We start from the raw sequence: 16,495 nt of genomic DNA on the forward strand, positions 1-16,495 counted from the left end.
TGTGTGTGTGTGTGTGTGTGTGTGTGTGTGTGTGTGAGTATATGTGTGTGTGTGTGTGTGCAGGCATGTCTGGGTGCTAAGCACACCATGACACCATTCAAATTTACAAGCCTCTAAATTATGCTTTTAATAATAGTTTAATGATGCAACTGCACTTCTGTGCATCATAAGCAAACCCATGCACAACCAAGCACTCAATTTTTATTTTTGAGTAAAAAAATCAACCAGTAGTATATTATTGAAAAATATAATGAAAAGTATGTTATTGTCAGTGAGATGCTTCAAGCAGGAGTCAAATATCATGACTCAATGATTAGCCTGTGTAATATTACCTCACAGGGTTATTATGTATATACTCTGACACATATATGTGTCAGCTCTGACATGAAACTAGACTTTAGTTTCACACTAACAGAATGGATTACACTTCCCTCTCCATGCCTTAACTGGCCCATATGTGGACTTTTATAGAGACTATGTTCAATGCTCAATTAATGCTCACCTCATGGAATGCCAGAGGTGGCTTTTGAAGCAATACTATATTTGCTTCACATGCTGACGAAACAAGTGCATGGAAATTTTGTTAATTTTGTCTTTTAACTCATTTAGTGATAACTGTTGTTTACAATCAAGTGACTGATTTTGGGTGTTGTTACTGAAAACCACTGTTGTATAGAAGCACATGCTATTACAGCCATTAAAATACACAATAAGGATAACATTTTCAACATCAGGAATGCGAGTTGAATAACTGGTAGTCATTCTCATAACAATCCACGGGATACACATGTTTAAGAAATTGTATTTCGCTACCTAATATGAGACATTCTTGAGAATTTTACTGATATTTTTACTAGAAGCTGAAAAATCATTTTCAGTCTACCAAACTGGAAATATTACAGGGATGCTGTAATTGTAAACCGCCTTTCTGCTGTAGAATGCTTCTAAATTGAACCCATTTTGACGCTGCTTTCTAATAGTGCGTAACAAACAGGAAGTTACAGACAAAATGAGGAAGAGCCGTAGCCTTAAAATGGGTGGGGCTGAATAAGGTGAATAAGACTCTCTGTCATGACAGAAACGTCCTAAGTTCATTTCACTTTGACAAGCACTTGAGAGAAATTCTACCCCACAACCCTGCCCACAGCACTGGGGGGGCCCAAACAGGGTTTATTTCTCTGAAAAGAAGAGTCAGCAGTGAAGTTTCAGTTAGGCACACAGCTGGACGAAAGGCACTGCAAACCCTACTCAAAGTAAGTTCTCAGTACCTCTTTTATAGCAGAACCTAGAGCATGATGATGATAATAACTTACTCACGTGAGAATTTCCTAATCTAATATAATCCACAATACAAAGCGGTCTCATCCTCTCATCCTCTTGGTAACACTACACACTCCACACTTTGTAGATGATGAGCATTCATTTAAGTTCAGCAAAGAATTTTCCTGTGTACAAATGAGTAATTTACTAAGTTTCTGACCATTTCAGAAATGCACTGGGTGTGTGTACAATTAAGAACAATTTGGTTACATTCTAATTGAAAACTCATGTTAGGAATAGATGCACCTGAGACAGTTCTTTAATAAACCGTTTGTAACAGTTTCTTACTAATTAAATGAACATGCTATTATTAATCAGAGCTTACAGTGAAACTTTAAATTCAATGTGGTGTTGTTTTATAGCAGCAGTAATGTAAGAGATGCTATAGGGATGACATTTAAATGTTGATTATATTCAACAGTGCATGCAATGACTAAAGATTGCTATATTACATTATTAACCATCAACACGAGTGGTATTTCAGTTTCATTAGTGATCACATCAAAGGCCATTGAAGCCATTTATCAAATGCTATTTGTTTGAAGGTTATCAAAGACAGTTTTAGGAGAGGTATACGTTTTAGTTATGCAAGTAAGATGCTATGTTAAATAGAAAAAGAAGTCTTGCTATCCTTTTTTGGGATTGGGTTTTGAGATGTGTCAATATATAGTGCAAGTCCAAGTGTGTAAGCTTACACCCTGTAAAAAAGCAAAGACTCCAAGCAGGGTGTTCAAGGAATGTCTGGGAAAAAAATCTTTAAGTCATAAAACCTGAGGCGCCTGGTGCCAGCAGTCAGACCTCAGGATGTTAGGTCCTCTAGCCCCCTGGCTGTACAAATCAATCACACGTCTCCACCACTATGCATGGATATTTCCTGTCTTCCACAGGAACAGATAAGTATACAGATACAATCCTGTACACTGATTTTACACTTTTAATACTGATTTAATACCCTGTTTCATTCAAATCATTAAACCAGTGCATGCACCCTAAAAACAAGCATACAAAGCAGAATTAGATTAACATTAGAATAACTGACAGCTTTGCTGTGTGCCAAGACTTTATCTTCTGATTTAAACATTATTAAAGCTCTACTCCAAACCTAAATTTCTAATCCCGACTCCATTATTAGCCTTTTATAGAGTATAATAAATTCTAGAAGCCTATGCAAAATATTCAATTAGAAGTCTTTTGTATAAAGGGCAAACTGCTGGTCTCACAGAGAACTTGTGACATATCCTCCTCTCTGACTGACTGTTTTATGAGGTATTTAACCTATCCCAGACAAGGACAAGCAGAGTCATTTGACAGTTATGTGCATGAAGGGTTTTCTGCAATCATATAAATTCCTCCAATTAGTGATTTTTTCCCACCTATTACCAGTCAGCAAAAGTGATCAAAATCTCACTGTTTCAGGCACACAAAAGTCACATTGACACATGCTATCTAACAAGAAATGTTTGCAATAAAACTATTAAGCTTGTGTTCTTTTACAGTACTTCTGTTTGGCTTTGTTTAATTTATTGTATTTATTTTTTGGCAAGAGACTTGGTCACATCACCAAAAATAAGACCTAAGAACTCTCTCAAAAGGCCACAAATACACATTGAGTACATCAGATGCACCCCTGTTCAACTCTCGTGGTCAGGGATGTGCAATGCCTTTTTTCTTAATGCCAATCACATTTTCTTCCCACACCACGTCATTCCATTTAATTGAGACTTCAGCAAGAACAGCGTTTATTCAAAATGTGTCAGCATTACATTCCTGCTGCAGACATATTGCCTAAATCCCGAGGCAGCAGCAAGGTGTAAATGACACCACTGCCGCCCTGGTCCACACTGCAGCATCAATTATGCTACAGTCAGATGGAGTTTCCTACTTTTGCCAGGTAAATCTGACAGGAGCCTTTTCCTGGTTGTCACACTCCAAACTCGCCACCTCAGGGAACAAAACTGAGCGTAGTAAGATTGCCCATGCCCTAGATGTTTTAAATGATCCAGATAGTACAAAACGTGCTCCTTCTTTCTTCTCTAGTACAACGTTCAGGAAACAAATTTGATCAAAGCGTCTTTTTTTTTTTTTTACCACACATGTAGTCTCTAGGCACAGGGCAGATACACACTCATGAACCACTTTTAGAAACCTTTCATTGTTGTCTAAGACTGTAGATGGTGTAGTACAGATGTCACTAACAGGCAGACCGCGGTCTGGATCCGGACCCGAACGCAGTCCTGTCCGGACCCAATCTCATTCCTGATTAACTCTGCAAATTTCTATTTCCGTGATCCGCAACCAACGGACCCAAATGGCATCCCATCCGGACCCAGAATAAATTGTTAAAAAAATTTTTTTAATTTTGACAGGAGAATTAATTTTAAACCGGAGCATTTATTTCAGGGCTATTGAAAAAACACTCCCCCCCTCCGGACCACAGGTCAGAGCTATCTGCCAAATTTGGCCCGCAGAAAAATATAGTTGATTAGCCCTGGTGTAGTAGAGGTAAAGTTAAGAGACTACTTTGCCAGCACAGTTTCTGGTCACTCTTGTCTGGCTGTTTACAAGTGTTCAGTTTCTAATGCCACAAACAATTCTGACTGGATTTTCTATTATTCATTTAGAATAGAATAGAAACAGCTTTTATTGTCCCACAGGTGGGAAATTTTGGTATATTTATTTATTAAGCCTTTTGCTATATACCCAAGAACCAATTTAATCCATGGCACATGCATCATGAAGAACTGACCAAAATTATCATCTAACAGGAATCCGGTTGTGTGAGTCCTTGATGACATGATGAAGGTTTTGAAGTCAAAAGAAGAGGAACTCACAGCTCATGGGCAAGGTAGGTGTCACTTTTAATGAGTCTATATGTAATATTGCTGCCATATTGCACTATGGTCACACAAAAAAAATATTTTTATTGTATTTTTGCAGTTTCCATCAAAAAGAGATCAAGAGTTCCAGGTGTAATGATCACTCAATTTGTTGAGGAAATTCCTCCAGGAAAGAGCCACCCAGACTTCACACGCAAACCCATAGCCCTCACTATTCAGGAAGGTACAGTGCTACTGTATATCCCAGATTCACCATCAATGGATCAATAAAATGTTTTGTAATTCTGCAAAACACTGCTGACATTGTTAATTCATTTTCTAAAAGGAAAATTAGCTGTTTTTAAATCAATCGTCACTGGTGATCCAACACCAACTGTAAGATGGATCCGAAACAATGGCGACACTTCTGATCCCGAAAAATACATCACTGTGTTTAATCAAGCTGCGGGAGAATATCAGTTACAGGTATCATATCTGTTTGGTTAAAACTAGAGTGACAGTCTTGCAGTCTTTTTATTTTTTTTGCTTGAAAACATTTCAGTGAATATTTTGTTCACTAGATGCCTAATGTTGCTGTAGACCAGGCCGACACCTATAAGTGCTTAGTTGAGAATGAGTTTGGATGTGCTACTGTCACTGCAACACTGAACGTGATTGAGAGTGAGTAATTAATTTTCTGATTTATACATTATATATATATATATATATATATATATATATATATATATATATATATATATATATATATATATATATATATAGGAAAATTTATAGATGATTGATGCCTGGCCAGTTTAACAGCCCCACTGCTCAAAATCAGGGCAATTTGAATTCAGATTTTTTCAGTGTTATTGGTAGTACAAAATTAGAGCATGATAAAACTATGAATGGCAAACTTTCTTCATCATAGTTGGATTCAACAAGAGCAAAGCATTGCAAGAGGCACGAACAGGTCTGTCCTGCATTTTGTCATTTCTAACCAAAATGTAAAAATGAAAAATCCAAAACACCTTGACTGATATTATCTTTCTTCTTTAATAGCTCAGCGTGAACAACCAGCAGATTTTAAAAAGACTCTTAAAACTCGGTAAGATTGTTGTGATGAATTAGTGAAATTATAACAAACATAGTTATTCATAGAGCTTTATGTGTTTGTACATGTGGTCACTCTATAATTATATATGATAATTCAGACTGTAAACTGAGCTTTTGGATACATCTGTAGTTTTCTTTCTTGCCCAGGACAGTATTTCTGGCTGCAACAATTTATGGGGACAGTGATTTTGTATTTTAGTATTATTTTTATTAGTGATGCATCACAGTTTAATTGTTTGTATACGAACATAGAGATATAAAGGTGATGTTGCTATGAGCAGTTGTTATAGGACAGAAAGGAATGACAAAATCTAACAGCATGTGTCTCTTGTTTTCAAAGAGCTGATCGTCCGAAAAAAGAGACAAAAGACGGAGAGGTTGATGAAAAATTTTGGGAGCTGCTGTTGAGTGCAGATAAGAAAGATTATGAACGCATATGTGCTGAATATGGAGTGACGGACTTTCGATGGATGCTGAAGAAACTGAATGAGAAGAAAAGAGAAATCGAAGAACAACAGGCACAGGTATAATGACAAAGAACACCTGCATGTAAAGTGTACTCAGGTATAACGACAAAGAACACCTGCATGTAAAGTGTACTCATCAAAGACAGCACACAACTAACATAATTATTAATTACACTTCCCTGTTAAGCCAAAAAAAAAACCCAAAACAAAATGATATTTATGCTAATGAATGTGAAGATATAAATGACTACATTTGTACATTTCTGAATTTTGTAAACTTTCCTCCAACAGTTCATTGAACACCTAGGCAACTTGAAACACATTGAGATCAAAAGTCCTGAATGTGCGCAATTTGAATTTGAGCTTGATCTCAAGGACCCTAATGCGAGAATATTCCTCTTTAAAGTAAGACTTTATTTCTTTGAAAATTTGTGATCTACATTGGAAAACAATAACCACAGTATTGTAGATTAAATTTTTTTTGGTGCTCTAGGATGGCATTATGACTCCATTCAGCTCTGATACAGATGAGAAGCACAGTCTCCGTCAAATCGGCAGACGGTTCATCTTTAGTGTGAATGGCCTGAACCAAGATGATGCTGGACTGTATCAAGTAGACATTGAAGGAGTAAATGTATTCTCTACTGATTTCAAAAGTAAGGTTAATGGGGAAAGCATTGTAAAATCAATACAATACTACAACTCTAATGTACGGCTTGAACTTTTCCCACTATGTCTATATGTTCTACGTGTTTACAGTTCCAGTGGTGGATTTCTTGGTGAAGATTCAGGAAGTTAAGGCAGTTGAACGAGAGGATGCAATCTTTGAATGTGTTCTGTCTGCTCCACTTGCCAAGATCACGTGGATGGCAAAGAGTACCCCCCTGGTGCAAAGCAAAAAGTATGACATTACAGTGTCTGAGGACATGTTGATCCATAAACTGGTTGTGAAGGACTGCATGAAGGTGGACAATGGCATCTACGCTGCTGTGGCTGGAATTAAGTCTTGTAATGCTTGGCTGATCATAGAAGGTAAATCTATATTTAGCCATTTTCTAAATCTAAATGTAGATTTAGTCATCAAGTGCCAAACATGTTAAATGAGTTAATAAAGAATGTTACACATTTGATCAGAATGATGTAGGCTACATCTTCACCAGAACATTGATTAGGAAGACTACATTTTGATTCATATAATTTTCTGGCACACCAACTCTTCTTTGTTGTTAATCTGATAATGTAACTGAATTTCCCATTGTTACAAATACATAATTCAGTTCAGATTAGATACATTAGATCTTTTATTTCTGTAGAATTCAATAATTTTGAACTGATCATGTGTCTTATAATCTGCCCCCAGTGTCACTAAGTATAATGTGAAATTGAGAGGCAGTCTTGCAGGCAGTTTCCCATTCACTATCTAGCATATTAACATGTTTATGTGCAACTGCCCTTGCAACAGCTGACAATAACCCAAACAACCATGGAAAGAAAGCAACACGGAAAACAACCCAGGCAGGAGGGAGTGGTGCTGACTTGTCAAAGGTCGCAGCTGAGCAACAAGCCAAGATAGATTTGGCAAGAAAGGAGAAGATGGAAATGCTCAAAACACAGCAGGCCAAACAGGCTGTGGTGGCTCAAGCTCATGACATGCAGCCTCTGTCTATGCCTCCAACTGAGACACTAAATGAGGCACTAAATGAGGCACTAACCAAGCCTCTAACTGAGCCTTCATCTCAGCCTCAAAACAAGCCTCTGGCTAAAACTCCATCCACGCCAATAGTTAAGCCTCCAACCCTGCCTTCAGAAGATTCTTCATCCAAGCCTCTAACCACACCACCAATTGAACCTCCATCAACACCTCCATCCAAGCCTCCAACCATGCCAGAGGTTCAACCTCCATCCAAGCATCCAAACACACTTCCAGCTGAACCACCATCCAAGTTTCCAATCACACCTTCAGTTGAATCTCCATCCAAGCATCCAACCACACCTACAGAGTCTCCATCTAAGACAGCTGAATTTCCCACCAATCCTCCATCCACAACTCCACCTGAACCTCCAGTCAAATCTCCAGTCATTCCCCCAGTTGAACTCAAAGGGGAACAAAAAAGACAAATTAAGAGAAATGACCAGTCTATATCCAAGTTTGAATCTGAAGGATCTGAAGGTGTGAATGAAAAAACACAGCAAGGGCACGGAGATGAAGACAAAAACATGGAGAAAGTGGCTCCAGAGCCAGAGAATAAGAAGAATGGATATGGACAAAGTACTCCAGAGTCACTCAATGAAGGTGAAGAGAGACAGAAGAAAGTGAGGACAGGGCCCATGCTGCCTGACAGTGTAATTGGTGAGTCATTTGCAGTGCAGTGCCACATATATGTTAATTAGTTAGTGGTGATTGGCTTCAAAATCCATTTTTTCCAGTCACTTTGACTACAAGGTAACTAAACCTACAAGACCTAGTGAACATACATGCCACAAATAGTATAGGCATTAAAATGTGAAAGTTTAGATGTCTCTTTTTGAATCCAAGGATCTTACACAGACTTTATGTTCTCCATAAAGTAGTAGAGATATAAAGCTTATCGTGTAGTATAGGTGTGAACGATAGAGACACATTGATATGACACAATCAGTCTAGGCATGCTTATTGTAATTCACATACTGAGAAAAGAGATAGACCACCTTTTCAGATAATGGGCGTACATTACTTTTCCAGCCCCAGGAGTTCACTTCACTTTTGGGTTACAAGATATCAGAGCCATTATGGGTCAGTCAGCTGAAATGGTGTGCAAGCTAAGCAGCACAAACTGTGATGGAGTGTGGCATAAGGATGGCAAAGAAGTGAGTGCTCCCACATATTCAACTTATGCAGGCCATAGGCCAGCTGCTATCATGCTCAAACTTTTACTGAATATTTTCTGCTGCCTGTATCACACATTTCTACATTACTATAGAGAATTAGCCCTAGCAGTATGCATAGATTCATGATGGTGCATGATGGAGACAACAGATGGATTAACTGAGAAATACTCAAAAGAATCACTGTTATGTTAGCAATGACTCTTTTAAACTGTCTGTGCAGATAAAGTCCACGGATGACTTGAAGATTATCAAGGATGGGGCTTTTCACAAACTGTTATTTAGCAATTGTAAGGAAGAGGACAATGGGAAATATCGCTTTGAGGCAGATGGGCATAAAACAGAGGCCATGCTTATTGTGGAAGGTAATTTAATTAATTCAAGGTCACTAGAATAAATTTAAAATCTGAAATAAAAAAGCTAAAAATATAACTATATAAATTTATTATAAAATTTGTTATAAATATAACTGTGACTAAAAATATAATACTAAGCCAAAGGTAATGTTGTAAAAAGATTGGAAAGGACTCAGATGTTTTGTATGTTATGTCGTATGCCCAGATCCTCCAAGGATGAATGAAGATGATCTGACTAAGTTCTCAGAGCCTGTGATTATCAAGGTTGGCCAAAATGCCACCTTCAGTCTGAGCTTTGTGGGTCAGGAGCCAATAAAGGTACATTGGTACAACGAGGGTGAGGAGCTACTGAACGACACCCACATTAAGACTGAGAAGTCCTCCAGCCACAGCCGTCTGCTCCTAACCAAGTGCCAGCGCAAAGACACTGGAGAGATCAAGCTCAAGCTAAAGAATGAATTTGGAACTTCTGAGGCTTTCTCCAAGCTGATTGTTTTAGGTCAGTGATATTAAAACCTGCTGTATGTGAGTACCCAGCTTCAATGGCTCCAGTGCCAAGCCCCTTCTTTAGTATTTGAAGAAATCTGGAATTTAAAATGTTAACTAAGCAAATGTTTTCTTATTCATGTAGCATGAAAAAAACTAATGCAAACATTTTGCTAATGCAAAAAAAAAATGAAAAAATGCTAATTCGTTTTTTTTTTCTTTTTCCAAATACAGACAAACCTACCAATCCAATGGGGCCTACCGAAGTGATTGAAGCATCATCATCCTGTGTGGAATTCAAGTGGAGGCCTCCAAAAGATGATGGTGGCTCTCCTGTGACTCAATACAATCTGGAGCGGCAACAGCTGGGGCGAAACACCTGGAAGAAAATTGGAGATATTAATGGGGAAACGCACTATAAGGACACAGATGTGGACCATGGCAGGAAGTACTGCTACCGCATTAGGGCCATAACTGCAGAAGGCATCAGTGACGCGTTTGAGACAGACGACATACAAGCTGGCACTAAAGGTGACACTGCTTACCTAAAACACATCTAACTAGATGTTTTGGGGTAGAAGTCATTCTGTCAGCTTCCTGTACATTGAGGAAAACCCTATTCTGTTTAATAATGTAGCCATAGAAAGCAATTCATTGTTTACATCTGCTTTTAAAACAATTTAATGATTTATTGCAACCAAATGTAGTGAATCAGAGAAAACGTGCTTTGCAAGACTGCACTGATCACATCTGAAATTAATAAAAATCAGTCAAATGTTGAGACATGATTCAAGGGCATTCATATTAATCTGGATGTGTTACAGCTTATCCTGGTCCGCCATCCACACCAAACATTGAGAGTGCTTTCAAAGACTGCATAAATTTGACATGGACCCCTCCTACCAAAACTGGAGGAACCAGCATTGTGGGCTACAATCTAGAGAAACGCAAGAGGGGTAGCAACCTATGGAGCCAAGTAAACCCCCCTGATGAGCCAATCAAAGGTTGAAAGGCCCACATGTTTCTAGGATCTGTAGGCTAGAGTAATATTAATGAATTTGTTCGGTGTCATTTGATCTGTGCCAAAGAGATGCATACTGCCAAAGTGTGAATTGAATTAATTAATTCACGGATGACCATTGCTACTGCTGGACACCAAGCAGATATGAGACAATTTAGTGTTTCAATTACTTTTTATATTTATAAAATTTTTAAATAATTATAAAATTACTAATTTTATGATGAAAAAAGGAGTCCTGTCCAGTCCAATGATGTACAATGTATAGTGTTTTTTAAAATATTTACTCGTTTAAGTTTTAAATAAAAAAAACAAAGATTTCAATTGATTACAACATAATTTGTATAGTATTTAGATTAACATTTCTGAATACAACTAATTAACTCATTGCTTGTGCCTCCAGCAAAGAAGTATGAAGTGAAAGACATCGTGGAAGGAATAGAATACGAATTCCGCGTTGCAGCCATCAACTTCTCTGGTGTTGGAGAACCAAGCTCACCCTCTGAATTTGTGATAGCCAGAGACCCAAAGAGTGAGTAATAAAACATTAAATAAAACATACACCAAAAAAAATCCGCATTCACCCTCTTCTGGATGGTCTTTTTCCTTCAAGCTTAGGGTATTGTGCATTATCTTAGCTGTTCCCAGGAACGCACTCTTCTGGATGGAGATCTCTGATGTAGTCAGATCTGTTGGAGCAATTTTCCCAGTTTAGGGAACACAGCTCTGATTACTATAGGAACCAAAGTTCAACTCCCCAATTGTTTTGCAGCTTTCCTCTCAGTCTTTGGTATTCTCAAGATTTTCCTTTTTCTGATGTCTGTTATAGCTTGGGATTGTTACATCCATAACTACAACCCTTTTTTGTTTATCCATCATGACTACATCTGGTTGGTTAGCTATTACTCATGTGTCAGTGCGAATCTGGAAGTCCTACAGGATCTTAGATTGGCCATTCTCACTCTGACCTTTTAACTTCCAGCCCATACTCAGCAGATGTTTCTGTATACTGTGCCAGCCACTCAATTAGTTTTCCATATATGCTCTGCCTGCCAGCATCTTGCATCCTGCTGTGATGTGCTGGATTGTCTCAGGGGCATCTTTGCACAGCCTAGACCTGGGATCCTGCCTGCTGTGATAGATCCCAGCCTCTATTGATATTGTGTTCAGAGCTTACTCAGTACATGCATGCATGCCAATGTGGGTTGTTAAATGCAGATGCAGATAAAATACATTGTCATAATTTTATTGATCAACTATAATAATAATCATTTGTTTCTGCAGAGCCTCCAGGTAAAGTGGTTGACCTAAAAGTGTCAGACTCAACCTATTCGTCCTTGTCCCTGAACTGGACAAAACCAAAGGAAGAAAAAGGGGTGCAGGATGAAGCTAAAGGTTATTTTGTGGAGCTAAGGCCAGCAGAAAACACAGAATGGACTCACTGCAACTCTAATGCAATTATCTCAACTTCGTATACAATCCTTGGCCTTAAGTCCATGGCCATGTACTGGGTAAGAGTGGTCGCAACAAATGAGGGTGGAGATGGTGAACCCCAGGCTCTGGATAACTATGTCATTGCCATGCCACCACCAGGTAAGATTCTGTAGTACTTTTACTTTAAAACATGCCATTAGATAAATTCTTTCATCATTTACATTTACATCTAACTATTTTTAACTAGACAACTGATAGTATTATTCCACAAAACAGACTCATAAGTTCATGTTCTGTCACTTGCATCACAAATATTTAATTAATGTTATATTATATTGTCATGTTTGTATTTTATGATAAATAACATATGATTATTCAGTCATTTTAACATGGTAGCCTCTCTTTTTTTAAATACCATTTACAGTGAGGCCAAAATTCCCTGATCGGAAAAAGAAGAGCTTTATGGTGGTGAGAGCTGGAAATTCTGCTCGCGTGAACATCACTTTTGAGGTATGGCAGAGTCATTAAAAGCTGGATCATAGAAAATCCTGTAAGGCTGAAAACACTTTCATTGAAGCATTTTCTTTCAACTGGCAGGCATCACCTACTCCAAAAATAATCTGGGTCAAGGATGGAATACCTCTGAACAAGCGAGTAACTGTGAGCAACACAGAAGACACGTCTCAGCTGCTGATCCCATCTGCAGAGCGCTCCGACAGTGGAATCTACACCATCATCGTCAAGAACATTGTGGGCCAGGAGACCTTCAGTATTGAGATAAGAGTCACAGGTAATATAGCCTATTAAGTAAGCTATATAAACAAAAAAATAATTAGTTTAATTAGTTTATTAACTTGATTGATGTGCATGCAAAGAAATTACATGACTGACAAAACACATTGGAATGATCTGGTTGGGTGTGAACTGGACGAGAATTTGAATAGGTCTTTGTTTCTGGCTGTAGATGATCCCAAACCTCCTGGTCCAGTGGAATTGGAAGAAAATGTTGCTGGCACGTTGACTCTATCATGGAGCCCATCACCAGATGAGAAACGAGACGACCGTCTGCACTACACAGTGACCAAACGAGACTCCGTCAAACAGACCTGGCACACAGTGGCCGATCATCTGTTCAACAACAATTTCACAGTTGTCAACATCATGCCAGGGAGAGAGTATAACTTCCGTGTGTATGCCAAGAATGACATGGGGCTCTCTCAAGCTTCCGAGTCCCCAACATGGGAGGTTGTTAAGAAGAAAGGTAAATATCTTCAGTATTATCACCATTCACAGGTCCTTATGTGTATAGAGATCAGGTGATTTAAATCTAGATACGAATTAGCATTATACATATATGTATAATGTTTTCATACATATATCTCTACACATATGGTGTTACTAAATTAGTAAAATTGAATATGCCCACTTGTGTATAAATGTTTCCTGCAGAAAAGTTCACCCTCAACATGCCTGAGCCCAAGACTTGCAACTTCGACTCTGTGCCGACGTTCACGGTCCCACTGAAAGCCCACATCAGCCCAGAGAAATATGAATGTTACATGAGTTGTGCTGTGAAGGGAAACCCCACCCCCCACATCACTTGGTACCACAACAATATAAACATCAACACCGACACCAACTACTACATCACCAACACGTGTGGTGTCTGTTCCTTATTAATCCTATGGGTGGGGCCAAAAGACAATGGAGAGTACAAAGTTGTTGCAGAAAACTCAGTAGGCCGTACTGAGTGTACCACCAAGCTTACAGTCAAAGGGACTCCATGACAACATGTTAGTAACAAAAGACTATATACTGTGTGTACAGCCTAATATTTATTGTATTTTCCCTGACAGATTTTAATATCATTATTTACTCTTATATCAAAGGCTACAGTTTCTTGGATAATTTGTGTTTACTCAGTAGAAGACCTTAACATAAGTCACGCCTCTTCTCTCTCTATATACCATTTGTCTTCATCTTTATCTTCATCTTCATCTTTTGTTGTTTCGTTTTCTAGAATGAAATGTAGACTGGGAGAGTGATCAGCTCTGGATTCTTTTAATGGACATTTTGTAATTTATTTCTAGTCGTAGAAACAATAGTCATACACATAGTCATATACAAATTTACCAGAGTCTTAAAGAAAACTGAGGAAAGCTTTGAGGTATAGTTCATATATAGCTGCACTCCTCACTAAAATACTTATTTTACATTTTTTAGTGGCTTCAATGTGTTAAACCTAAATTAATAAATAAAGATTAATCAAATCAAATGTCTCATTTTATGTGTATATGACATTATATTTGTATGTCATCATATAAGCATATAATTCTGGATATTTGTATATTTCTTGCTATTTGGGAGAAAGACTAAAGCATAGACAAACTGGCATTTTCTTACATAGTAACACATCTTGGCAAACAGATTACACAAATCACAATAAATAATATGTAATAAAGTGTCCACTATTAGATATTCTCCTTCTGTGACCCATACTGTCCATCTTCAGCAGTAAAAGCAATGACCTTTGGCTTCACTAGTAATTAATTTTCCTTGCAAATGCCAAGACAACCCAATAATGTCTCTTGTAAATAGCCTGCTTGAAAATGTATTCACAACAATTTTAGTTCTAAATCACCTCTAATTTCTCTTCATTACATCAGCCCTGACCTCAGTTTACAGCCTTCCATTAATAACTCCCTACATTATGCATGTGAACACAGGTTTATGCAAAAGAAATGCAGTGAGTCCTTGTGACAGTTGGTAAAACAGAGCCTTGGGGTGGGCATATGGCAGAGGGATAGAGACAGACTCTCTAGACGGATAGACGGCGATCAACAAAGATAGCTGTGCACTAAAGCAGTTCTTACAAAAGTGCATTCCAGGGAGGCCTTGAAAGAATCCAGAGCAAAATGAGATTTTCCTTTTTAACACCTTAGATGCTGCCATTTAACTGAAATACTAGGATAAGTCATGCCATTGTGAGTGTTTGCTTGAACTTCAATATAATTTTAACACTAGCAGAGCTGAAATTTCTCAATCTTGAGGACATCACCCTTCTTTCTTGCCAACGTGTACCTACAACCCAAATAATTGGGTTGTAGGTACATGTTTTTATAATAAATAAAAAACATTTACTTTAATGTAAAGCACCTTTCAGTGTAGAAAAGAAATGGGAAAAGGTGCTCACCTTGTAGCACTCTAAGAGTAAGGTCCTAATAACATCAAGGCCTGTGGTTTGGTTCCAATGGCGAATGCACACCATCACACACAAAAAATATGTATGTAGCTTTGGATAAGGATATCTGCCAAATACTGATCCTGTGCCAAGGCTCTCTGTATAATTCTTCTGGCCAAGCGGAAAACCTGCCCTTGACTAGGAATTTTTGTGGAATTCCTTTCAACATATAAATATGAACTAAGTTGAAATCTCAGGGCACAAGAGAAAACATTCTTTATCTGCATATCTAGTTTGGTTCTGAATGATTTTTAAATGCAGTCCTCAGTGATAGACTTAAACAGAATACCTATTTTTTTTTTTTGTTGTTACCATTTCTCAGCAGAGAGAAATGTATTACAAGACCTGACATGATTTTCAAAATCAGCAGTAATACAACAACTTTTCCAGAGACCATGAAAGTAAAATAAGAAGTCCTGGAAATCACAGTCACCCTTTTTACCCTGACTCACCACATCAATAAATACCTTTAAGGCCTAGAAGTTTCTCAGCTCACATCTCAGTAAGCCTGAGGCCTTCTGGTGGCGTGACCTTCAGTGTTAAACTGCCTAAAAGATCCATCACTGTTGGATGTGCCTGAATTACAACTAGACAATTTACCTGGCAGGACTGCATTCTTTAGTTGTAAGTCATTTATAAAAGCTTCATGGTCTCCCAAAGTAGTACAGTGTAGAATTGAGCATGTGTCTCGCAGTCATATGCCTATATTTTGCACATTACACATTTTCACATTTTTGAATGATTGCATTTATCATTTTACTACAGAGACCCCAGCTGCCCAAAAATGAGGTCATAGTAGGCAAAAATTATACTGTTAACTAAGCAAATGAAAATGGGCTGTTTCAGTTCCGCCCTGTGGAGTTTAGGAGCTGCTTGTCTGGCAATGCACACAGTGTTCCTTGATATGTTGTGTTTCCCTTGTGGCATTCATAAGTGAACAAAAATTTCATTTTAATGATTTTGCCACAGACTCATTTGGATGGGATAACTATGTGTTAGCAACATCAATCAACCGACTCTGTAATATGACTTGAAATATCCACAAAATAAATATGAGAGCTAAGGCCTGTCACTGGAAACACTCCATATTGTTATTTGTCTTTTTTTATAATTACTGCTTACTCATAAAATATGATAAAGAAAACAAGATGTGAGTAATAAATATACTGTAACTGTTAAACTATTTTTGAACACCCTGGAAAAGCTACTTGGTTCAAATGCATGCAGACATAGCTACAGCAATGCTTTATGTTTCAGTTATATGACTGCTCATCATCTTCCAGGTGTCAAATGTGATGTACACTAGAGATCTTAGCCTATTTCTCTCACCAGTTCCTAGAATGGCCATAAACATTATACATACATGGCAAATCCTT

The 16,495-nt window shown here is 37.9% G+C and overlaps 1 protein-coding gene across 1 annotated transcript; it reads left to right on the top strand.

Annotated features, from left to right (window-relative positions):
- The first annotated feature begins 4,084 nt into the window (after window positions 1-4,084).
- On the top strand, window positions 4,085-13,670 carry LOC143522230 (immunoglobulin-like and fibronectin type III domain-containing protein 1). The gene is made up of 22 exons (XM_077016034.1): window positions 4,085-4,165; window positions 4,258-4,380; window positions 4,483-4,622; window positions 4,718-4,817; window positions 5,068-5,109; window positions 5,199-5,244; window positions 5,593-5,776; window positions 6,011-6,124; window positions 6,213-6,375; window positions 6,479-6,751; window positions 7,182-8,069; window positions 8,442-8,566; window positions 8,808-8,949; window positions 9,146-9,439; window positions 9,661-9,957; window positions 10,251-10,430; window positions 10,848-10,976; window positions 11,729-12,037; window positions 12,303-12,388; window positions 12,476-12,668; window positions 12,843-13,139; window positions 13,328-13,670. The coding sequence occupies exons 1-22, from the start codon at window positions 4,114-4,116 to the stop codon at window positions 13,663-13,665; spliced, it is 4,515 nt and encodes a 1,504-aa protein (XP_076872149.1). The 5' UTR covers window positions 4,085-4,113; the 3' UTR covers window positions 13,666-13,670.
- Window positions 13,671-16,495: the final 2,825 nt, after the last annotated feature.

The sequence above is a fragment of the Brachyhypopomus gauderio genome, chromosome 8 (assembly GCF_052324685.1).
Source record: "Brachyhypopomus gauderio isolate BG-103 chromosome 8, BGAUD_0.2, whole genome shotgun sequence".
NCBI classification, from domain to species: domain Eukaryota; kingdom Metazoa; phylum Chordata; class Actinopteri; order Gymnotiformes; family Hypopomidae; genus Brachyhypopomus; species Brachyhypopomus gauderio.